This window comes from Panthera pardus, unplaced genomic scaffold (genome assembly GCF_024362965.1).
Source record: "Panthera pardus isolate Hobbes unplaced genomic scaffold, ASM2436296v1 HiC_scaffold_11, whole genome shotgun sequence".
NCBI classification, from domain to species: domain Eukaryota; kingdom Metazoa; phylum Chordata; class Mammalia; order Carnivora; family Felidae; genus Panthera; species Panthera pardus.
Window position 1 is genome coordinate 27,265,891 of NW_026526666.1, and position 24,590 is coordinate 27,290,480.

A 24,590-nucleotide genomic window follows, 5' to 3' on the forward strand; every position below is an offset into this window, starting at 1 on the left:
GTCGCTTCTTTGACGCACTTCCGGGGCGCCGGAACCGAGGTGGCCGCGAGCCGGGAAGATGGTGGTAACCAGGTCCGGACGGCCTCAGGCCACGATCCAAGCCACGTTGGCTGAAGACTCCCAGCAGAAGGTAGGGGTCGCAGCGTGCCGTCATTTCTGCCCGCCGCTTCGCAGAACGGCGCTTGGGTGGTAGGGCGGCGCGCAGGCCCGGCGGAGCAGCGTGAGGACGAGCGGCGGGAAGGGCCCGAGCCGGTCGCACGCTGCCTTGTTTCAGGCCCGTTGCCAAGCCCATAGCTACCTCTTCGGTCCTCGCTGTTATCTTTTAAGGCAGTCCTCAGCAGGGAACAGAGAGGTCAGGTAACTTGCTTCGGGCAGAACACCTCCGTAATGCAGGTGCACGGCTGCGGCCTTTTAACCTGTTAGCACCGTACGAAGGAGGATTAATTTCGGCAACCAAATACGAGTTGATGAGGGTGAAAAGAAGGTGACCGTTTTCACGTGGGGGAGCTGGTAATGGCCTCAGCACTTTCTTTCGGCGTGGGGGAGAGCTTCAGTGACGCCGCCTGGTGGCTGTTAGTGGCGCTAGTGGTCCGTTGGTCTGATTGTGCGGCCAAGGGAATGGAGCGTTAATTCCTTTAGGTACGTGAAGGTAAGGGACGCGACTGATTCCACTGGTGTGTGTGTGTGTGTGTTCCTAAACACATCTGTGCTCAGAGTTAGTATTTCCCTTCTTCTCTCTTCTCCTGTGTGTGTGTGTGTCGGAATGCAGGTCCACCAAGCATATTTGGCATTTGATAACTCAGTGCAGAAAATTTTCAATTACTTGTTTTGTCCCTAAAGTTAGATCTAGGTCTTGGGGAGGAGACTGAGGCAGGGTCCTCCAAATGTAGAGTCAGATCCAATGTGTTTTTTATTTTTACTTTCTAAAATCATGGGTACTCGTTGTTATGAGGAAGGGTCCTGCAAATGCAGGGGCAGATCCAGTATTTAAGTTGATTTTTTTTTTCTTTAATTGTGGGTGGTGGTGGTGGTTGTCCTTGTATTAATCCCACTGGAGTTTTTTAGTGCCCTCTTAAAATTTGCTCCTGAGAGGAGTATTTCACTCGCTTTGTCCTAATTCCAGCCCTACCTAAATGACAGTGTATTTGTTCTGACTTCCAGAATTCTGCTAAAAGAATTCAGGCACATCCAAAAAGCAGGAAAGGATCTCCACCTGTTGACCCAACTACTGCTGAATCACAAACCACGAGGAAACAAAGTCCAGTCCCTAGAACTCCTAAAAGCAGAAAGAGGAAGAGTGGAACTACAGTCTCATTACCAGAGATAAACAAGCCGTATACTGATGGAGAGACCTCTGAGGCAGAGTCAGATTGTTCTTCTGTGTCTGAGCTCCAGGATCCCATCTTAAGAGTAACTAGGAGACGGCAGATCTTGGTTGCATGCACCCCGGTGTCTAGTGTTAGGAAAAGGCTGAAAATAACTCCAAGAAATCAGTCTCATGCTGAAGAAGACGATGACTCTGAAGCTGAATCACATGTCTCAGGTATTTCTAGAATTGTGCCGCCCACATTAATAACTACAAGAACTAGAAGAAGTAAGGCTAAATCCCTAAGTGAGCCAAACCAAGAATTATATGCAGAAATTATTTCTGATGCTGAATCATCATACTCAGACATTTCTTCATTTTCTGAAGTTACAACTATGAGAACAACAAGAAGTATGCAGAAGAAATTACAGTCACAAACTGAGGAGAAATATACTAACGTTGTACCAGAAACTGAAAAGCAGATTATAAATTTGCCAACGAATTCAGAGGATTCAGATACCAGACAAACAGCTTGTTTACTTGCAAGATCTCTTTCTCAGATAAATAAGCCAAATTTCTATAGTAATGAAACTTATAAAGACTTTGATGATTCCTTCCACAGAAATTCAGGGGGAAAAAAAGCAGTGCAAAAACGTCAACATTCTAATCTAAGAGAGGAAAAACAGGCCAGTGTTGTACCTCTCAAAGAAGTAACAAAACAGAATTGTAAGAATTTAGATGAAGAATCCAAAGGAATGGTAGAGGAGGAGAAAGAAAGAAATGAGAAAAATTCTCAGTTGGAGAGCCTTTCTGAACCTCAGGACACTGACATTCAGCAGTTAGTTTCTCAGAGGCAGTCAACCCCCCAAAATAACAAAACTACATCAGAGTCCTCACATCTGAACTGTGAGGCTATAATGAAATCGTTAGCTCAGACATTTGCAGTGGTAGAAGTGGACAGATGGAATGAAGAGAGAAAGAACACCATAAAAACAAGTGACCTGACAGAATTTGGTGGTGGTAGTGATGAAGAAGAAGAGTGCACGGTCAAAGGTATCCGTGAAGACATGAATGACGAAAGGGATATAGATTTTGAGAGCGAAACCAAACTGTTCAAGTCTGAGCTCAACACATCTCTGGATAAAGGTGATTCTGTTTTATTAGTGCTCAGCAGTGACGAGAGCCAGCAGTCTGAAAACAGTGAGAACGAAGAGGACACTGTGTGTTTTGTTGAAAATAATGGTCAAAAGGAGTCATTAAATGGAGACTCAGAAAATATGTCTTGTGACAACCCATTGTTTGTAATCGACACAACTCCCGGACTGAGTACTGATAAACATTTTTACCTGGATGAGGGAGACAAGGCAAGTGAGGTTGCCACTGAGGAAGAAGAGGGGGAAGAAGATGAAAAAAGTGAAGAACCATCAGACCTTGACAGAAATAAAGATGACTTTAGTGATGAAGACGACTTATTAAATAGCACAAAGTCTAAACTGTAAGTTTTACCTTTATTTTTAAAAGTAGGTTTTTGATACATACTTCAAGTGGCTAATTTACCATAAAAATATAAAAGAAATCAAGGGAATTGAGAAAATTACTGTCTCATGTTCTTTTTCTTTCTTTTAATGTTTGTTTATTTTTGAGAGAGAGCATGAGCGGGGAAGGGGGTGGGGGGGGAAGGATCTGAAGCAGGCTCTGCCCTAACAGCAGGGAGCCAGATGTGGGGCTCCAACTCACAGACTGTGAGATTATGACCTGAGCACAAGTCAGCCACTTACCGGACTGAGCCACCCAGGAGCCCCTGCCTCAGGTTCTTTATGAAAGAGCTCTTTTATCCCCCATTTCCCTGGTCTCTGTGTGTGCCTTTGTTAGTCGTATTTCTCCCACCAGTGACCTATTAGAAATCTATTAAAGATTTTCCTACATGATAGTTAAGAACAACATGAAAGGAAAGGAACTTTTTTTTTTCCTTTTCCTCCATGCGGATCATAGACAAGTTGAAAAATAGAGAAAAGCTGGAGGAAAAATAATCACCTATAATCTGTCACCCATTGAAAAGTACCAATGTTTGGGGCTATTTCTTTAGTTTCTTTTGTTTTCTGTTTTAAATTTGTTTTTCTAGGCACAGGTCCCTGGTGGCAGTGTATCCACTGGAAATACAGACATCCTTGGTAAGGGCCTATACATTAATGGATGCCCAGTCTTCACTCTAAACCAATGAAATAAACCTCTGAGGCTAGCCGCAGGCATATTTATTATTTTTTAAAGTCACTCTCCTCCAGGATAATTCTGATGTACCTTTAGGGTTGAGAATCACTGCCAAACCACTACAGTAGTGATTTCACTTTCCAGTAGAGATTGATCAAAGCTTTCAACTGCTGTTTATATGAATAATTAGGTAAGAAAGTAACTTTAAGTCCAAATGTATTTGCTTATAAACAGGACCTTTCAGTAATGTAAAAGTAGAAATTCTTATTACATAAATATAGCAGGAGCCCAGACCCAACTGTAGAAGATTCCGATTTGGTAGATCCTGGAATATGACTTCTATATTTTTAAAAACCTTCAGTGGGAAATACAGATACTCATTACTGTTTAAAACTCACTGATTTAGAAGCATTACCAAATGCCCTTAGTTACCCAGGAAAACGTTTTAAGTTTGGGTAACTTGGAAGTTCAAAACCTTTCTCATTGTTATTAGCGATGGCAGGTGTATATTTGTTAACCCACTGCCTGTGTATGAAGTTGAGCTAAACTGCCAGATGTATCTCTTCTTTTCTGTAATTCTTTTCTTTATAAAATTCCTTTATGAAGTACATTGGCATATTATGTGGTCTTAATCTTTAAGAAAATCTAGGAAATCAAAAAAACTTTTTTCATTCATTATTCATCCTAGAATGTTCTTCTAAATAGTTGTATTAGATTTAAAACATGTATTCAGTTTTTCAGAATCCATTGTAAAAGTAAGATTTTTCTTTTTTTTGTAGGGGGAGGGGTCATTGGCAATAAAGGAGAGAAAGAAAAAGGTGATTTTAAAAATATAGTTTCGGGGCACCTAGTGGCTCAGTCGGTTAAGCATCTGACTTCAGCTCAGGTCATGATCCTCACGGTTTGTGAGTTCGAGCCCCGCGTTGGGTTCTGTACTGACAGCACAGAGCCTGCTTGGGATTCTCTCTCTCCCTCTCTCTCTGCGACCCCCTCCCCCACTCACTCACACACTCTCTCAAAAAAAGTTTTAAAAAAACAATAAAAATAAAAATACAGTCTCAGTTGTTTCCATTTTTGTTTGATTACTTGATCTTTAAGTGATTGTTTCTCTTTCAGTCTGAAGTTGACAAGCAGCAGCATAGACCCTGGTATGAGTATCAAGCAGTTGGGTGGTTTGTATATTAATTTCAATGCAGACAAACTACAGTCAAACAAGAGAACCCTAACACAGATCAAGGAGAAAAAGAAAGACACGGTAAGTTACACGGAGTGTCCTGTTGGTTTTCACAGAACTGTGCAGTCACTTCTAGAAATTATTAGTCCTTGATAAGAGACTAATTTTCCTGCAGGAAAACCACATTAGCCTACTGTGCTCCTTTTCCCCCCCTCAAAGTCCTAGCTATAAAAGATGACATTTGAAAAATAATACAGGATCAGCATTCCTCTTCTTGCACCTATCAGTTATCCCAGGGGTTGTGTTTTCTTCTCTTTTCCTGCTATATTTTTAGTTCTTAACTGTCCTGGATGCTGTTGAGAATCTGAAAACTGGGTGCCCACTCCCCCCATCAGGAAAAATACATACCTGCATGTAGACCTAAAATTATACATATAATTGCAGAAGGAAATCCCAGGTAGGCAACCTCACCCAAACCCTCATCTTTCATCACAACCGTGCATGGCTTCCCCAAATCTGTATTTTCTAGCCTTGCTGTCCCTTCAGGTCTGTTGTGCCTGTTGTGTCTAAATCCTGTTGTGCCTGTGGACTCTTCATTCAGATTTGCTCAGGCATTCGACCTCACTAATACCCCTCCTTCTCTTTCTGGCTGGAACCAGCTCCTTCTTCAGTATTCTCTGTGCTGATTAATGATGCCAAAATCTCTTTTCCTTTTGCAGTCAATCACTGAGCCTAAGGGATGCCGCTTCTTACATCCTTGTCCTCTGTTCCCTCCTTTTCACCCCACTGTCATTGGCTAGTGCAGGGCTTTGTTTTTTCATCTAGACTACTGCAGTGGTCTCTTTATTCTTTTCTTCGAGCAACCCTCCATACTTGTGCTAGATTTCTCTTTTTAAACATACAAATCTGGCTCGGTTGGAAGTTGTATATGTGGTATACCACTCTTGATCTCCATGTTGTGAGTACAAGCCCCATATTGGGTGTAGAGTTTACTTAAAAAAACACACAAACACAAATCTAACCATGAAATTCTCCTGTTTAAGTCCTTCAGTGGTTCTTCAAAACAAGATGCCTCTGTTCCTTCAGCTGTGTTCACATGCTGTGTTTCCTGAACATGTTCTGCTCTTTCCAAAGCCAGTGCAGAGTTCATAGACCACTGCCTTTGGGAGACATTCTCCAACTCTAGTCTTTTCCACCATCTCTGTGCTTCTGCAACACCCAATATAGAGTTGACTCATTATTGATCATATGGTATAATTGTTACTTTCCTGTCTTTTGGCTTTATGTTTCTAAAACAGGATTCCTCAACCTCAGCAATACTGGTCTTTTGTGCTAGTAACTCTTTGTTGTAGGAAGGTGTCTGGTTCACTTTAGTATATGTAGCGGCATCCCTGGCCTCTACCCACTACTGGTCAGTGGCATCCACCCCCCAACCTCTCTCTACACACACACACACACACACACACACACACACACACACACACACACACACTTACACTATAGTACTTGATACACAACAAGCTCCTAACAATCTGCTAAATAAATGTCATGCTCTCATTTCTGAGTGAAAGGAAAGTCTAGACTGCTACTCTACTATCCAGAAACTCCTACGCCTGAACCTGAATTGAGGATTTCTGAATTGATTAATTTCAAATATTATTGACCAAATTAATATTTCTGTGAACTATTTTGAGGGCTCAGGAGCAGTCTTCTTTAGTTCTTACACTATGGGAGAGGACTAATTACCCTGAAGCACTTTTTAGTAACATAAATAGTATTATGACAATATTTGTTTATTGTATGCAAACAAAAAATGCAGAAGAACCTCTGAAAAAGAACCCCCAAAAGTACAGGCATCTCCCACAGAAGACTTGTATATAACTAATAAATACACAAAAAGATGATCAACAGCAAATGGAAACAGCCATAAGGCACCACTAACGACACACAAAAACACCAAGTGTTGGTAGCAATGTAAAGAAAAAGGCACTGATTAACCGTTGGTAGGATTTAACCTTACTTGAATACAAGGCAATTTAGCAGTACCTGTCAAAACTTAGAATCTTACAGAAATAATCATATGTGTGTAGAGATGATGTTTATAGTGTTTAAGTGGGAAAAGGTTTGATGGACACTTAAATATTGGAAGAAAAATTATAGTGCGTAACAGCTATTAAAAAGTATGAAGTTGATCTATGTGTGAATTGATGTTAAAAGAGTGTCTGAGATATGTTGTTGAATTGTACAAAGCAGATTTATCGAGAGGATGATTTCGTTGATATAAAAAAGTGAGTGTTTAATCAGATTTATATCACTGTACTTAATATCAACTCCTCAGATCAGAGGAAGCTGTTTTACCAACATCAAAAGAACTTACTAAAGGCTAGGGTTTTTTTGCTTGTTTTTTTCAGAGATTTCAAGAGCTGTTATGGGATTTTTCCTGTTGACTTTATTTTCCAGTTTGGTGCAAGTGGCTGGTTGCAAATCCATGAAAACAAGTTAGACAAATTAATGTAAATCTGATGTGTGCTGATTTAGTTTAGAAAAAGAAATTTAAGATGAAGTTTCCTAAAATAATCCTTCAGTTTGCTTTCTAAAGCATTTTTATTGTAATAGAATTTACAAACTTAAGGACTGAAACAACTTTGCAGTAGTATGGTTGTATATAAAGAGGGCTAATATATTTGGAGTAGTCTTCAGTGTGGGAGATGTTTTGCTTAGAAGGTAAAAGATGTTGGAAAAGATTATATGATATTCTGATATTTTTAAAACCAATTTAATATTTTTGCAGCTTTTGCAGAAAACCATCATTACTCCTGATTTTGAAAAAAACTACTGTGTCCCACCGTATAGTGAATCAAAGTATCAACTTCAGAAAAAACGCAGAGTAAGTATAGTGGCTCTCATTATTTAGAATGTTTAGGTGCGTTTGACTATATATATTCAGCTTATACACCATGGTTGTGTAACTTAAAGATATGTATTTTTGGGGCACCTGGCTGGCTCAGTCAGTAAAGTGACTCTTGATCTCAGGGTTGTGAGTTCTAGCCCCATAATGGGTGTAGAGATTATGTAAGAAAAATAAAATCTTAAAAAAAAATGTATTTGCAAAGAAAGTTGTCACAAAAATTTAAGGGCCCATAAAATACAGTTTCATAAACACGTTTTATATAGATTTTCACTTGGTGAAAATCTTTTTTTCCCCTTCCTTAGACAGCCAGCATATAAGGTTACTGTCCACACCTCTTGGTTTATAGGTACTGTTCACAAAGAGTTAAGAGCTCTGTTGTAAGCTGTCGTAGGGAACTTAATGTAAAAAAAAACCCAGGTCTCTGTAGTCTGCCCACTGAGAGGGTAGGAAACTATTTACTTTTAATTTTTTTCAAGTTTATATTAGAGAAAGAGAGAGAGAGAGAGAGAGTGCACAAACAGAGGGGAGGTGCAGAGAGAGATGGAGACAGAATCTGAAGCAGGTATCCGAGCTGTCAGCGCAGAGCCCGACACAGGGCTTAAACTCACAAGCCGTGAGATCATGACCTGAGGTGAAATCAGATGCTCAACCGACTAAGCCACCCAGGCACCCCTAACAAACTAGTTTCTTTTGTAAAAATACGGGATTGTTTCCATCTGCCATTTCAACTAATAAGGGTAAAGTTATCAAGGGAGCTTGAAGGAAATTTGAGGCTGTTCCCTGGTAATGTCTCAGCACTAAGATGGAGCATTACAGGCATGTGGTAGACACTCCATAATGTTGTATGAATGAAAAATAAAATTAGGTAAATAACTTGCTGGGAGTTTCTCAAAGAATAGAATCCTTTTTTTTTTTTTTTTTTTTTTTTAATTTTAGAAATAACATAAATTTCTGGACTGGTCAGACTAAGTGACTTTGAGTCACCTGGGTGACTGAATAAAAATGTTAATGTTAACATACAAGCTCCAGAAGTGAAAATGTTTTTATATACTATCTCTTGTGTAGGCCAGATTACAGAATAAAGATTAAAGGTGTGGGTTATTCTCCGGCAAATCAGCAATTCTTACTAAGACACAAAATAAATTTTAAGGAACCCTCATTTATGAAACTGATAATACTGTGCCTAATTTACCAAAGTAAACACTTGTGATTCAATTTCTTTTATGAAAGGTGAATCTGAGGACTAATATATTCTGTAAAGTAACCTCTTTTGTTTTTAATTCATGAAATTCTCTATATATAATTTTGGAGGGAATGAGGTATAGTTTATACACTGCTTATTAAGGTCAGAATTTTCAGTTTAATTGTTCTTGAAATCTGAATTTCAGAAAGAACGACAAAAATCAGCGGGTGATGGCTGGTTTGGTATGAAAGCTCCAGAATTGACAGATGAACTTAAAAATGATCTCAAAGCACTGAAGATGAGAGCTAGCATGGACCCAAAAAGGTTTTACAAGAAAAATGATAGGGATGGCTTCCCCAAGTACTTCCAGGTATGAAACAACAATGGTGGTGGTGATGTTCTGTGGATTTTAGTTTGGAGAGCACTATAGTGTTCTTTCTGTTTACTCTTAACACAGATGAATATTTATGACGCACATCTGCTTAGGCTGTGTAATAATGGCCAGAACCCAGTTGGCCACCAACTTGTAATGGCGTTCTCTATAGAGAGAAGGTATTGCAAATGGTAACTAAGTTGCCAGGTCATACCTCTAAAAGTTACGGAACCTCTAAGTTGGGTGTATCGTGTATAAATAATATTAGCCTAACAGCAAGAATCCTTATAAGATGGAGGAGGACATAGGGAATCATTTGCACCAAACTCTACTTCTCCAGGTAGAGGGTCATCTCCAGGCAAATGCTGAAAATAAGTTAAAAGTTGGTTTTCAAAGTGTTTGCAGATGCAAATCCAGTTGATTCACCCTCTGGTAGCTGTCAACTTTATTCTGTTCTTGTTGATTACCTTACTTGTCAGTCATCTGAATTACTATAGTAGTCCTTCTTCTCCAGGTCTGCTCTCCCTTATAGTCTATCCTTTACATTGTAGCCAGTCATCTATTCTTTACCAAAAAAAAAAAAAAAAGGCAGTCTGCTCATGATACATCTCTGCTCAGTGATATCACAGGTATCATGCAAGGATACCTTCGATGTTTCTTTATGACATAGAGGGTAGAGTCTATACAGTCTGCACTCCAACTGGCTAACTAGCCCTTCTTTTGTCACATAGCCCTCTTAAGCTTCAACACACTCAGCCACTGTCTTTTCAGAATATACACAGACTGGTCTTGGCATTCCGACTTTGCATGATGTACTTAGCTCTGCTATGTTTGCTTGGTGAAATTTTGCCCATACGAATCTAAGCTAAAATGTCATCCTTGTGAAACGCTGACTTCCATTAGGTGGAAGTGGTCACTTATCTTTTCATGGCATCTGCAGTGTTTTGTTCAGCATAATATGTTATGCTTTAATCTTTTAGTTACCTGTCTATGGATTTTCCTTAAGACTGTGGGCTCTTTGCTGGCAGGAGCCAGATGTTGTCTTTGTTTCCCAAACACTTAGCACAGTATTTGGCACATAGTAGACACTGTAAGTTTTACTTGGTTGAATGTATGAACAGAGTGGTTACTAAGAAGGTAGCATTTATGATAACGTATGAGATCAAATAAGCGTGTAGTAGAATTTATGTGTCAGTTATATTGAGAAACTAAAACGTAAAAGAATTTAAATTCTCTGTCCCACTTTTCTAGTTACACTGTTCATCAAGAGTTTGCTGTAGTGCCTAGCACTAAATTACATAAAAGGATTTTTGACTTTACTATAAATTCTATTGAAATGTCATTAGTAGGACTCAATGCCAATTGAATAAGTGACTTCTTTTTGCTTTAAAAAAATGGCAAAACTAACTTTAATATCAGTTCAATTTAAGTTGGGTTTTCCTTTCCTCTCTATAAATACAGTTTGTTAGAGCTACCCTGAAATATGAAGGCAACTTAGCATTCAAGTATTACATGACTTGTTTCAATCATTTGCTCATAGATTGGAACCATTGTTGACAATCCAGCTGACTTCTACCATTCCCGAATTCCCAAAAAACAAAGGAAGAGAACTATTGTGGAAGAACTGCTGGCTGATTCTGAGTTCAGAAGGTAAAGGAATTTATGTTTCATTTTGAATTACATATGCTTTCCTTTCGAACATACATAAACTTTTAAATTTCAGGTAATTTTTAAATGCTTTAGCATGGCAGCACTATTTACATTTTGGATGAGATAACTGTTTATTAGGGGGAACTGTCCTGTGCATTATAGAATGTTTAACAGCATCCCTGGTGTCTGCCCACTATAAGCCAGTAGCACTCCATTCCCAATATGTGACAGAAATGACTACTGACATTTTCAGATGTCCCCTGTGGGGCATAAGCAGTTTCCAGTTTAGAACTACTGCTTTACATGGAAGCTCGTAAATATTTGACTGGCTAGAGGAGACTGAACCTGTGAAGGAGACTGGGAAAGAATGGCCAACGGACATTAAGACAACCAGGATGGCATAGTGTCATAGCAGGCAGGAAAGAGAGTGTTACAAGCAGATATAAACTGGAGGGAATGGTGAACAGGAATAAATGCTGCGGAGAGATCAAATAAGAACTAAAAACTTCCTTTGGATTTACGTGGGGGTCACAGCATTCTTGCCAGGAGTTTTAGGGGAGTGATGGGGAGGAAACTGGATTGGAGAGAGTTGGAGACATGGAGACAATTCTTTGAAGTTTGTGAAGTGGAAGTGGAGTTGGAGGATTTTTTTAAGATGGGAGCAATTGGGAGTATGTTTAAATGTCCTTAAAGCAGCTATGTGTGTATTCTAGGAGATTTAAAAGCATACCTCATACAGAAACCCGTGTTGAACTTCCAGATTGGTTTAATAGCAAAAGCGAAAAGGTCTGTCAAAGGGTTTTAAAAACTTTGTCAGCATGGAAAACAAATTAAACCCAAGTGTTACATAACCTAATTAGTCTGGGTAATGGTAAAAATTTTAGAAATAAGCAATGCTCTTTTCTCACTACTCTCTCCTTGGGAGTTTCATCCCCCATAGGGCGTCAGTTATAATTTATATACTGCTGGCTTCCAAATGTATTATGTGTAGTCCAGATCTCTCCTGAGTCCATACCCACATAGCCATCTGCTGCCTCAGGAGCATCCAGTGGATATCTCACAAGCACCTCTAAGGGCTAACTTGATCTTTCCTGACCCCACCCTTGCAATACAGTCTGATCCTTTCCCAGTGCTCTGTACCTCATGACTGAACAGCATCACCATCCATCCGTTAGCACTTCCTTTAATCCCACATTCAGACTGTCTCTCCTATTCTATCTCAAGCCTGTCGTTTTCTCTCCATCCCCACAGAGGTGTGGTGCAAGCTGATTCTTTGCTTACTAAGTGTGATCCATATGTTCTGGTTAAAAATTGGCCTGTATTTTGTAATCTCAATGCTAGCAATCTCAGAAATCACAGCAGTGTTGATAGTGCTTTCACTAAAAAGTAATAGCATGAGGAAGATGGCAGTAAACTAGAAATTTCGTAGAATGAAACTCATAAAATTGCAGGTTAGAGGTAGTCTTACAGTTCATTGTTCCTATACTTCAGTCACTGAGTACCATTTTCATGTTTGCATCATCTGTATGTTGCCTGCTTTTATTTTAAAGGGAAACTTGAGGGGCCCCTGGGTGCACAGTCGGTTAAGCATCCAGCTCTTGACTTTGGCTCAGGTCATGATCTCACGGTTCATGAAAGCCCCACATCAGGCTCTGCGCTGACACTGGCACCTGCTTAGGATTTTCTTTCTGCCCCTCCCCTGCTGGCATGCGCTCGCTCGCGCGCTCTCTCTCTCTCTCTCAGAATAAATAAACTTAAAAATTTTTAAGAAAAAAATAAAAGGGAACTTTATATTGCCTACTATAAATGGGTTAGTTGGCTTATAATTTTTGTAATGTACCTGAAGATAAATACATTGCTTTAAGTGAATATTGTCTATCACCTAAATTTATGTATCACACTATGTGAAACACTCTACTAGCCCATGGAATGTTTTAATTCTTTCTACAACATTCTCCTTAAGAGGTTTCTGGCCTCTGAATACTTTAGGATAGGGAACTTAACATTTTTAATGTGTCATATGTTCCATTAGTAGGAATGTCTTGGAACAGAAGAAGTAAGTGTGATATACAGAAGGAAATGTGATTTTCAGCGTTGTATGTGGTTTTTGGTTTTGTTGAGGTATAGTTGATATACAGTGTTTTATTAGTTTCAGGTGTACAATGTAGTGATTTGACAATTCTGTACATTACAAAATGCTCATCACTATAAGGGTAGTTATCATCTCACCATACATTTTTGTAATTTTGACTATATTCTCTGCTGTGCTTTCCATCTCCATGACTTATTTTACAACTGGAAGTCTGTGCCTCTTTATCCTCTTTACCTACTTCACCCATTCCCCCACCAGCCTCCCTTTGGCAACCATCAGTTTATTATCTGTCTCTCTCTCTGAGGAACCCCCATACTGTTTTCCATAGTGGTTGCACCAAATTACATCCCACCAACCAAGCCCAAGGGTTCCCTTTTCTCTATATCCTCACCAACATTTGTTACTTCTTTTTGATAATAGCCATTCTGACTAGTATTTGAGAGTCTGTTTTTTGTTTGTTAGATTGCACATATAAGTGACATCCTACAGTGTTCGTCTTTCTCTTTGACTTATTTCATTCAGCATAATATCCTCTAGGTCTATCCATGTTGTCATGAATGGCAAGATTTCATTCGTTTATGTAGCTCAATAATATTCCATTATGTGTCTGTGTGTCTGTGTCTAACACCATCTTTATTCATCATCTGTCCTTGGAACACTTGGGTTGCTTCCATATCTTGGCTATTGTAAATAATGTTGCAATAAACATGGGGGGGGGGGGTACATATATCTTTCCAAGTTTGAGGTTTTGTTTTATTTGGGTAAATACCCGCTAGTGGAATTACTGAGTCATATGGTATTTCTATTTTAAATGTTTTGAGGTACCTCCATGGTGTTCTCAACAGCGGTTGCACCAATTTCTATTCCTACCAACAGTGCACGAAGGTTCCCTTTTCTCCAAATCCTTGCCAACATTTGTTGCTTCTTGTATTTTTGATACTAGCCAATCTGACTGGTATGATATGATGTCTCACTGTGGTTTTGATTTGATTTTGCCTGGTAATTAGTGATGTTGAGCATCTTTTCATGTGTATTGCCCTTCTGTATGTCTTCTTTGGGAGAATGTTATGGTCCCTTTGCCCATTTTTTAATCAGATTGGTTTTTTTGGTCTGAATTGTGGAAGTTACGTATTTTGAATACTAACTCCTTATCAGATACCATTTCCACATAAATCTTCCATTCAGTAGGTTGTCTCTTTTTGTTTTGTTGGTTTCCTTTGCTTTGCAAAAGTTTTTTATTTGGGTGTAGTCCCACTTGTTTATTTTTGCTTTTGTTTTCCCTTGCCTGAGAAGACCTATCCATAAATATGTTGCTAAGACTTATGTCCTAAGGTATTACTGTCTATGTTTTCTTCTAGGAGTTTTATGGTTATAGGTCTCATATTTAGTTCTTTAATCCATTTTGAGTTTATTTTTGTGTATGGAATAACAAAGTGGACTAGTTTCATTCTTTTGCATGTAGCTATCCAGGTTTCCCAATTATTAAAAAGACTTTTTTCCATTGTATATTCTTGCCTCCTTTGTCCTAGATTAACTGACCGTGTAAGTGTGTGTTTATTTTCTGGGTTCCCTATTCTCTTCCATTGATCTGTGTCTGTTTTTGTGCCAGTACCTTACTGTTTTGATTACTATAGCTTTGTAGTATATCTTGAAATCTGGGATTATGATACCTCCAGCTTTGTTCTTTCTAAAGATAGCCTTGGCTATTTGATGTCTTTTGTGGTTCCATACAAATTCTAGGTTTATTTGTTCTAGCTATTCAAGAAATGCTGTTGGTATTTTCACAGGGATTGTACTGATTCTGTATATTATGTTGGGTGCTATGGACATTTTACAAATATTAATTCTTCCAGTACATGAGTGTGATACATCTTTCCATTTGTGTTGTCTTCAGTTTTTTTCATCAGTGTCTTAAAGCTTTCAGCATATAGGTCGTTTCAATCTCCTTGGTTACATTTATTCCTAGGTATTTTCTTTCTGGTACAATTGTAAATGGTATTGTTTTCTTCTCTTTTTGCTACTTCATTATTTGTGTTCAGAAATGCAACTTCCATATTAATTTTGTATTCTACAGCTTTACTGAATTTATTTATTCTGATTATTTTTTGTTAGTGTCTTTGTTAGTGTTTTGTTAGTATCTAGGGTTAAACACTTTGTTAGTGTTTTGTTAGTGTCTAGGGTTTTCTATATGTATGTCAGGTCATCTAAGTAGTGACAGTTTTACTTTTTCCTTACCAATTTGGATACCTTGTATTTCTTTTCTGTAATTGCTGCAGCTAGGACTTCTGGTACTATATTGAATAAAACTAGTGAGAGTGGACATCCTTGTTTTGTTCCTAATCTTAGAAGGAAAGCTCTTAAAGTTTTTCTCCATTGAGTATGATGTTAGTTGTGAGTTTTTCATATATGGCCTTTATTTTGTTGAGGTAGGTTTCCTCTAAACCCACTTTGTTGAGAGTTTTTAAATCATAAATGGATGTTGTATTTGGTCACCTACTGAGATGATCATGTGGTTTTTATCCTTTTTCCTACTAATGCACCACATTGATTTGTAAATATTGTACTGCCCTTGAATCTGAGGATTAAATCCCATTTGATGGTGGTAAATGATTTCTTTTAACATTGTTGGATTTGGTTTGCTAATATTTTGTTGAGGAATTTTACATTTCTGTTCATGAGGCATATAGTGTTTTGGGTTTTTTTTTGTTTTTGTGGTGTCTTTGGCTTCAGTATCAGGAAAATGCCTTACAGATTGAATTTGGAAGTTTTTCCTTCCTTTTCTATTTTTTGGAATAGTTTGAGAAGAATAGATGTTAACTGTTCTTTAAATGTTTGATAGTATTCAGCTGTGAATCCATCTGATCTTGAACTTTGTTGAGAGTCTGGAGTACTGTTTCAGTTTTGTTACTAGTAATAGGTCTGTTCAAATTTCCTATTTCTGATTCAGTTATGGAAGATTTTATGTTTCTAGCAGTTTATCTTTTTTTTTTTTTTTTGGTTGTCCACAATTTGTTGGCATATACTTTTTTTATTTTAGTATTCTCTTATAATTCTTTGTATTTCTGTGGTATCTATTAATTCTCCTTCATTTCTGATTTTGAGTTCTCTTTTCTTGACGAGTCTGGCTTTTTTGTTTTTTTAGTCTCTGTTTCATTTATTTCCATTCTGATCTTTATTTCCATCCTACTAACTTTGGTCTTCGTTTGTTCTTTCCTAGTTCCCATAGGTGTAAGGTTACATTGTTTGAAGTATTTTTCTTGAGGTAGGCCTTTATCACAATAAAGTTCCCTCATAACTGCTTTTGCTGTGTCCCAAAGATTTTTGACCATTTTCATTTTTTATTTGTCTTCATGTATTTTTTTCCTCTTTGATTTCTTCATTGACCCATTGGTTGTTTAGTAGCATGTTGTTTAGCTTCCATGTGTTTGTTTTCTTATAATTCATTTTGTTTCACATCATTATCTTTAGAAAAGATGCTTGGTAAGATTTCAGTCGTAAATTTATTGAGACTTGTTTTATGAGCTAGCACATGACCTTATCCTGGAGAATGTTCCATGTGGACTTGAAAAGAATGTGTATTCATGGGGCGCCTAGGTGGCTTAGTCAGTTGAGTGTCTGATTTCAGCCTAGGTCATGATCTCATGGTCTGAGAGTTCAAGCCCCGCATCGGTCTCTGAGCTAACAGCTCAGAGCCTGGAGCCTGCTTCTGATTCTGTGTCTCCCTCACTTTCTGCCCCTCCCCCACTCATGCTCTGTCTCTCTGTCTCTCTGTCTCTCTCTCTCTCTCTCTTCCTCTCTTCCTCAAAAATAAGTGAACATTAAAAAGTAAATAAAGAAAAGCATTTCAATAAATTACGTATTAAAAAAAAAGGAATGTGTATTCTGTTGTTCCTGGGATGGACCGTTCTGTTAGGTCCATCTGATCCAGCGTGTTGTTTAAAGCCATTGTTTTCTCCTTGATTTTCTATCTGGATGATCTATCTGTTGGTGTAAATGGGGTGTTAAAGTTCCCTACAATTATTGTATTACTGTCAGTTTCTCCCTTTATGTCTGTTAGCTTTTGCTTTATCTATTTAGGGGCTTCTATATTGAATGCATAGAAATTACAATAGTTATATCCTGTTGTTTGATCCCTTTATTATATAATGCCTTTCTGTGTCTCTTGCAACAGCCTTTATTTTTAGTCTATTTCATCTGATACAAGTATTGCTACCCTGCCCCCCCACCCCCCACCCCACTTCATTTGCACGGAATATCTCTTTCCATTCCTTCACTTTCAGGCTGAAGTGAGTCTCTTGTAGGCAGTATATAGAGGAGTCTTCTTTTTTTATTCAGTCATTCACCCTGTGTCTTTTGATTGGAACATTGAGGCCGTTTACATTTAAAGTAATTGCTGATAGGTTGTAATTATTTCCATTTTAATTGTTTGCTGGTTGTTTTTATAGTTTTTCTCTGATCTTTCTTCTCTTGCTCTCTTCCCTTACGGTTTGATGGCTTTCTTTAGTATTATGCTTGGATTCCTTTCTCTTCATTTTTTGTGTATCTGTTACGGCTTTAGATTTGTGGTCATCATTGGATTCATATGTAACATCCCATGTGTACAGCAGTCTATATTACTTTAATGTCACTGAAGTTTGAACACATATGATTTTGTTTCATTTTTAATGTAATCTTACATTTGTTAGAATGTGTGTAAATTGTGGTGCTGACTTCTTGTGGGATTGAGTGAGCTGTAATATTGTAATGGGCTTCAATAGCTTCTGTTTTATTTTTTAAATGTTTATTTTTGAGAGCGCCTGTGCACAGGGGAGGGGCAGAGAGAGAGGGAGACCGAGAATCCCAAGCAGGCTCCACTCTGTCAGCACAGAGCCAGACACGGGGCTCCAACTCCCAACTCATGAACCATGAGATCATGACCTGATCCAAAACCAAGAGTCACACATCCAACTGAGTCACCCAGGTCCCCTCCCCTCTGCTTTTCTTTAAACTGTTAAATAGCTTCTGTTTTAAAGAGAGTATTAGCTAATCCTCAGCTTTAGTAATAACAGATTTATGTAACAGTGAAAGTGGTCTAGAACTTTCTGGCTAATTTTACAGGTTAGAGAATTTTTACTTTTTCCTAATTAACTGTACTGATAAGCCCTTCTTTTGAACTTTTGTGTACTACATTTTATTAATATTTGACATAATGGCAATTAAAATTAAGAAACTTTAAAAATGTTTATTAATTCCTTTTAAAATAATGTCCCATTACACATTAACAAAAACAAATATTTTCATGAACAAAACAAAAATAATTTAGTGCAGATCTCTTTAATGTCTGGCTTAAAGATAGATAGAGCCTCATATCTGCTTCTGCATTAGTCTATTTTTACATTTTCACCCTACAAAAAATGTTTAAAGCATTTGATACCATCTGATAACTGGATATAGTGCATGGGTGTCCAGTGGTTGAAAGTTTTCAAAAGCCCTCCCTTACAGTTGCCATTTTTTCCTCAATGGACTGCAGGCTCTATGAGGGTAGGGAATGTGGCTGTCTTGTTCACTGCTCAGTCTCCCAGCTCCAGGTACAGCTTCACATGGTGCAACTTAGTACAAATGTGATTAAACAGTGATAATGCAAAAAATGTTTTGAGGGTTAGAAGTTATACAGCCACCATTACATTAACTTCTAATGTCATACTTTAGAACTTAAAGGTTTGGTTTTCTTTTTAGATATAACCGAAGGAAGTACTCAGAGATCATGGCTGAAAAAGCAGCAAATGCAGCAGGAAAGAAGTTTCGAAAGAAGAAGAAATTTCGCAATTGAGATTCACCGAGCAAGCCACGTATTTTACATCTCTTTGTTTACTCAAGATGTTTTTGAGAACTAACATCATCACACAAATTAATATAGAATGGCCCTGTCTGAAAGAAGTTGACTTGAGGGAGAATCAGTCACATACCCCTTGGGATAAAAACAAGCGTGTCTACAAAAGACCCACCCATCCTTAGACCCTTTGAGGGAGAAAAAGGAAAACATCAACCATTTTAAGATGATTAACATTTTTGTAAAGTTTTTGACACTTAGTTATTTAAAGAAAATTGAATTAAAAAACATTTAGAAAGTATAAAGTTTGTTAACATATACAAAAACTTTAAAATTCTATAATAAAGCTAAACAATACCGTGATTCACACGTAGGGGTGTGGGGGGGGGCGGGGTGGGTGGGGAGATGGTAGACAGGAAATGCCCATTTCCAAGTTTAGGTCCAGAAAATTGGTGAAGCTACAGTTGTTTCAAGTATAAAAGGCATAGTTGGAACCAAAGTATTTTTGGAGCAGTATGACTGAAAAGCTAAATGAAATTATAAAAAAGTCTTAAAAAGGTAACAAAGACTTCCCAGAAAGTTTGGGTTAAAGGTAGAAGACACAGGAGAACTCTTTTCTTTCCCTAGCAACTAAAACGGGAAGAAAGATTAATTTTATCTAGATTGAGTGTTGTGTTTCAGGTGAACTAGGATTAAATCAGTATAATTTTAATTTGGCCAGGAATAATTTTAAAGTGGTTGCGTTTATCTCCTTCTCCAATGGCAGAAGTATGCATCCTGGCTAACCTACTTGTGGTACCCAAGGCGTGTTGGCCATTTCTTATAATGCTTCTTCGTGGGTTCTTCCCTTTAATGTCATCATTTATGGAACCTCTTATTTTTCCAGCAAACTGCTTCCTTGGGATTTCAGTAAATATAAAATCTCGTATTTTGTGTTTATTGCTTGGGATCATAACCAACCTAGTATTAGAACTGACAGTGGCATTCATAGGTGGAGTTAGGTAAGTATCTGCATCTGTTCTCTTTTACAGAAAAATTTTTATTCCAAGAATATTAAGTTTTGCTTCCCACTGGGTAAAATAAGGACCCCACTATGAGAGCATTGAATAATCAAAACAAGAAGTAAGTTAGTTTAACCTTCGCAGATTCTTCCAGGAGTCGCTGTTCTCAGAACATCAACTCATGCTACTATGCTGTAAGAAGATTCAAAATTGTTATAATCATTCAGTATGATGTCTCTGTGCACAGAAGGTTGAGGACTTACCCAGCTTTTCTCAGGGTCATGGTGTATATCAACTTCTTATCTACTGTATGATTTTCGTTATGGTTTCTGACTCATGAATGCCATGATGGGTTGAATATTTGGTATTTGAAAACTGCAGCTATGACAAATATTTGTGATGTCCAGTGCATATTACAAGGAAAACAAGATTAGTGACCTCTGATCTTTGCCACACAAAAAAAACATTCGAGCTCTCTAGGTTAGGAGGCAGTGGTGAGGAAAGAGAATTGAGCCTACGTGCCGAGTCCAGCTCAGTCAGTCCGTAAGCCACCACAGAGGTGTTCTGAGGGTTTACTTTTAGTTACATTTTAACATGCTCTCTTTTGTTCTGTCCCCATGGATTCATTTTTAACATTACTTCATTATATGTATTTTTGTGGAGCCACTTAAATAACTTGGAACAAAAAGAAGAGTTTTTAACAATTAACAAAACTTATTCAGTGGAATAAACAATGCAACTAAAAATCATTTAAAGGTATCTCTATTAACATTTATATGTTATAGTTTCATCTCAAATATGATCTTAAATTTATTTTAAACCTTCAAAACTAAAGAAAGATATCTAAGTATAATTATAGTAAAGGTCAGAAGGAAATCTACAAATAACCTACAAATATCTGTATATTTGAATAATGGATGTATTTGTCCTTTGTTTTTAAGCAAAGCAGTTCTATGGAGAAGTAGGTTTTTTGGTGATTTTGGCTTGTGTCCCTGAATTTGGTTCACCTGAACTAAGGCTTAATGACTGAGAAAGTAGCTTGACTCCTCAGCTGAAAAGCATTATAAAACATACAAAGTGCCAGTATGGTAGAGTGTGCTGATAAAAGGGACATCAACACATTGTAAGACCTTGAAAGATTTCTAAAACGCCCTACCTTGTTGCACAGGCTTAAGTGAGGAAATGAGGGAACAGAAAAGGAGGATGGTAGAAATCAGATGAAGCCAGGGTGAAGTCAGTAAACAGTTCTGTAAAACCAAGTGTAACGGTAAAGGTGGGGCCTGAGCTTCCTAATGTCTAACACAAAAATCAGTCCTACGTGCAGTATTGATATAAAAACTGCTTTAGAGAAACATTTATTCCTTATTATTAAGACCTGAGAAACTGTCTCATGGGTCCCCATAACAAGGATGTCTGATGAGAGGCCATACTTGGCTGTCAAGGATCCATGGCAGTTTTAAAAAGAAAAGGGGGGGGGGGGGTGGTTGAGAGCTATATAGAAAAGTTTAATAAAAACTTGAGTAACTGAGATATATTTATGGGATTCCCACTTTTAGAAACAGTAAGTTACAAGAAAACAAATGAAAAAAAAATGTTAATACCATTTCTGAGGTATGTATAGGTACTTTTTCCATTCAGTTTCTCCATTACAGACAACTACCGTTCAGAGTAACAACCTAGGACATTTTATTGGAAGTTTTCAGTAAGGACTGAAACAAAAAATGCATTCTAAATAGCTGTTCCCCAAGCATCTGACCAATTAAAATGTAAGATGCAGGTCTTCTCATTATTACATAAGCTAAAATGAGGAAGAAAGGTTTCTAGTTTTAAAAGTGAAGAAGGAATGCTTCCGATTAATAGCTTCCAAGAAGCAGAGTTAATAGCATGACCTGTTATTAACTATCCTAGCAGATCAGTGTTGTATCAAAGAAATGAAACCTCAAAACGAGCTAGGAGATGTGAAGTTAGATAACAATGGAGAGTTCCTGACGTGGAAAAAACGTGATTAGTAAATACATCAACAGTGACGAAGGCAAAATTATTTTAGGTACAGGTGATGGGTGGTGCATAGTGTATGTTCCAGTTATCGCTGTGTAACAAATTACCCCCCAAAGCTCAGTGACTCCAAACAACCACTGTGTTTTTATAAATCATGATTTGGTGGGTCAAGGAGTGGCTGGGTGATTTGGGCTCCACATGGTATTAAGATGAGGTCACTCTGGTATTCAGCTAGTAGCTGAGTAGATCTGGATGGTTCAAGATACTTCCCTAACATGTTAGCACCTTATAATGTTCTCTTTTGGGCTCAACGCATAGTATTTAGGAAATTCTCCCTACCTGCCTCCTTCCTACTCACCCCTCCGGAGGAAAAAGGATTGAAGTGAACCCAAGATACTGGGCTCTATCTTTATAAGTAAAGAGAATTGCTGTATTAACAAGTCTGAAAACATGCAGTCACTCTTGCCCTGTTAGAGTACAGGTCTGCCTCCTCTCTTCCAGGGAAGATGGGAAACTGGAGTTGGGGCTATTCTGAGCCTCACTTTCTCTACTAAAAGTAGGGGATGATGGGAATGTAAATTATTCCCTCACAATTTAGCTGAGAAGTCCTTCAGTGTCCCCAGCTGTGCGATGAGTGGTACTTTCCCTCCCATGGGCTTTTCTTATGGTTACAACCAGGATTACAAAGGAGGGACTGGTAGGGCTCAGGCACCAAATCTGACCTCAGACCCCATGCAACATACTGAAATTCTGACATCTTGTTCATTAAGGGGAGAAAAAGTGAAATATGGATATGAAAACTATGGTTAGATTTGGTTCCAGTTACCATGAGAATTTTAGTTACCATATGCAGTGAAGAATATTACAAATGATGAGAAGGTGTTTTCCTCGACCTTTTTAAATGATAGGAAAGAAATATGTGCTTGTAGTCACCCATGTGAAAAGAAATGTATGAAGTTTTGTTCAGTCTCATTCTCTCCTACACCTACTCCTCCACCCTCCATAGAGTAACATGCTAAAGTAAACACAAAAAAGACACACATTGTGGTTAGACTTTCTAGATATTAATGTTAGCATATTATCAGCAAGACTTATTTTTTCCCTTAAATGTACGTATGTATGTGTGTGTGTACTCAGATTTATACACACAGACGTTGCCAAAATAGCAATGAACATTGAGAAGAACAAGTCCTAGCTTAATTCCGGAATGTGAAGCTCATCAAAACCTTGGCTAATTTGTCTAACGTCTGCCCTTCCAGCCAAATCTGCCACTACTTCCGACTTGAGCTTCGCAAAAGTTCATCTCAGCTGCCTTGATATAGAGGGGAGTTAAATTTTTAGGTAACTGTATATGTGTGTACATACAAAACATATATAATAATTTAGGTAACCTCAGGTAAACCTACGAAGTAGATGTTACTATTATCGTCATTATGTAAGTTAAGAAACAGGCACAGACACCTTAAGAAGTAACTTGCCTAAGGTCACAGAGCTAGTAAGTGTAACTCTTGTCACACTTGTATTTTAGCCTTGCACTGTAACTATCTGCATACCTGTTTCCACATCACCAACAAAATCTGCTGAGCTTTGTTCCTTTCTTTACATGTTACGGAACACATAATTTGTAGCTGAGAATGTGGCTACCTGGAAAAAGAAAAAAAGCTATGATTCTCACCTTTCTATGGGATGTGAGTGAAAACAGTATGTGCAACTTCTGGGAAGTGTCCCTGAGATGAGTGAGCTTGGAGTGGGACTCTGTCCCTTTATTTTCTCCCCACTAACTAGTATGTTGACCTGATGGCAGGAGAGGAGCAATCGTCTCGGAACATCAGGAGGAGGCTGCATTTTAAGGTGAAAGAATAAAAAGGAGCCTGGGTGTCTCTTGATCCAGTAGTTGCCACTGCCTGATCTTTCACCTGAGGAAGACACCTCTATCTTGCTAAATGCACTGTTTGAGTTTCCTGCCACTCACAGCTAGAGCCAATCCTAATTAATGGGACTATCGATCCATGGCTCCCTGCCCCACACTAGGGTGAATTCTTAAGAAAATGCACTCTATCTCACTCACCTTTGTATGTCTTTCCTACGTGGTTCTTTATGCTAGTACTCAATAATATAAATCAAATTGAGGATGAATGAGATTATAAAATATTTCTTAATATTTTATATTAAGATGGAGAAAGCCCCAGATCAGGAGGAAGCTGAATGAAACCACTCCCAGCCTCTGGTCTTTCAAGTCTTTATGGACCACAGGCAGCAGTAGGATGAGAGTGTCTCCACCCCTTCAGGCAACTCCTTCTTTGTCAATACCTTCCTGGAGTCCTGGGTGTGTGGGGCAGAGTTGGAAAAGAGCACAAAGAAAATAGGTCTTCAAAAATGAACACCTTTGGTTTTCCCTTGACCTTCATGCTTGTATCCCCCTCTCTTCCTACCTGCCTTAGAAGAGCAGATATTTTCCCATCATCTCTAGGCTACTCTTTTCATCTTATTCCTGATGATGTTTGCATCTTAATTTTCTCATCTGTAAAACGGGGATAATCATTACTTGCTAGGATCTGGGGAGTAATTAAATGGTGAGGGCTAAACTGGTTGGCATAAGCAGTTGTCTGGAAAACTGCTAGACGTTTGCTTTTTCCTCTTGACTCCCTTCTCTAGAGGCACCTTGCTCCATCAATTCTTGGAGAGAATACTTCCTCCTAGTTTTCTTCCTACTTCTCTGGCTACCCTTTCTTGGACTCTTTGAAAACCTCATTCTTTGCCTATCCATCAAATGCCTGTGTTCTGGGTTTCTCCCCACACCACCCCTAGTTCCAGCCTCCATCGGTTTTTTTTTTAAGTTTATTTATTTTTGACAGAGTGTGCACGCGCATGAGTGGGGGAGGGGC

At 38.3% G+C, this 24,590-nt stretch overlaps 1 protein-coding gene and 1 long non-coding RNA gene across 2 annotated transcripts; one reads left to right on the forward strand and one right to left on the reverse strand.

Annotated features, from left to right (window-relative positions):
* On the forward strand, positions 1-19,069 carry DNTTIP2 (deoxynucleotidyltransferase terminal interacting protein 2). The gene is made up of 7 exons (XM_019457546.2): positions 1-130; positions 1,162-2,801; positions 4,631-4,769; positions 7,480-7,575; positions 8,988-9,152; positions 10,696-10,805; positions 18,613-19,069. Exons 1-7 carry the CDS (start codon positions 59-61, stop codon positions 18,704-18,706), a joined length of 2,316 nt encoding a protein of 771 aa, XP_019313091.2. The 5' UTR covers positions 1-58; the 3' UTR covers positions 18,707-19,069.
* On the reverse strand, positions 18,099-24,214 carry LOC128774169 (uncharacterized). Its single transcript, XR_008418580.1, has 2 exons — positions 23,259-24,214; positions 18,099-18,485 (listed from the first exon to the last, which is right to left on the reverse strand). It is a non-coding gene; the product is annotated as an uncharacterized LOC128774169 (long non-coding RNA).
* Positions 24,215-24,590: the final 376 nt, after the last annotated feature.

Excerpts from the sequence above, each read along its gene's own strand:
- DNTTIP2 (XM_019457546.2), top strand. The coding sequence starts at position 59 with ATGGTGGTAACCAGGTCCGGACGGCCTCAGGCCACGATCCAAGCCACG. Across the intron at positions 131-1,161 it reads CTGAAGACTCCCAGCAGAAG|AATTCTGCTAAAAGAATTCA; the intron begins GTAGGGGTCGCA and ends TCTGACTTCCAG. Across the intron at positions 10,806-18,612 it reads GCTGATTCTGAGTTCAGAAG|ATATAACCGAAGGAAGTACT; the intron begins GTAAAGGAATTT and ends TTTTCTTTTTAG.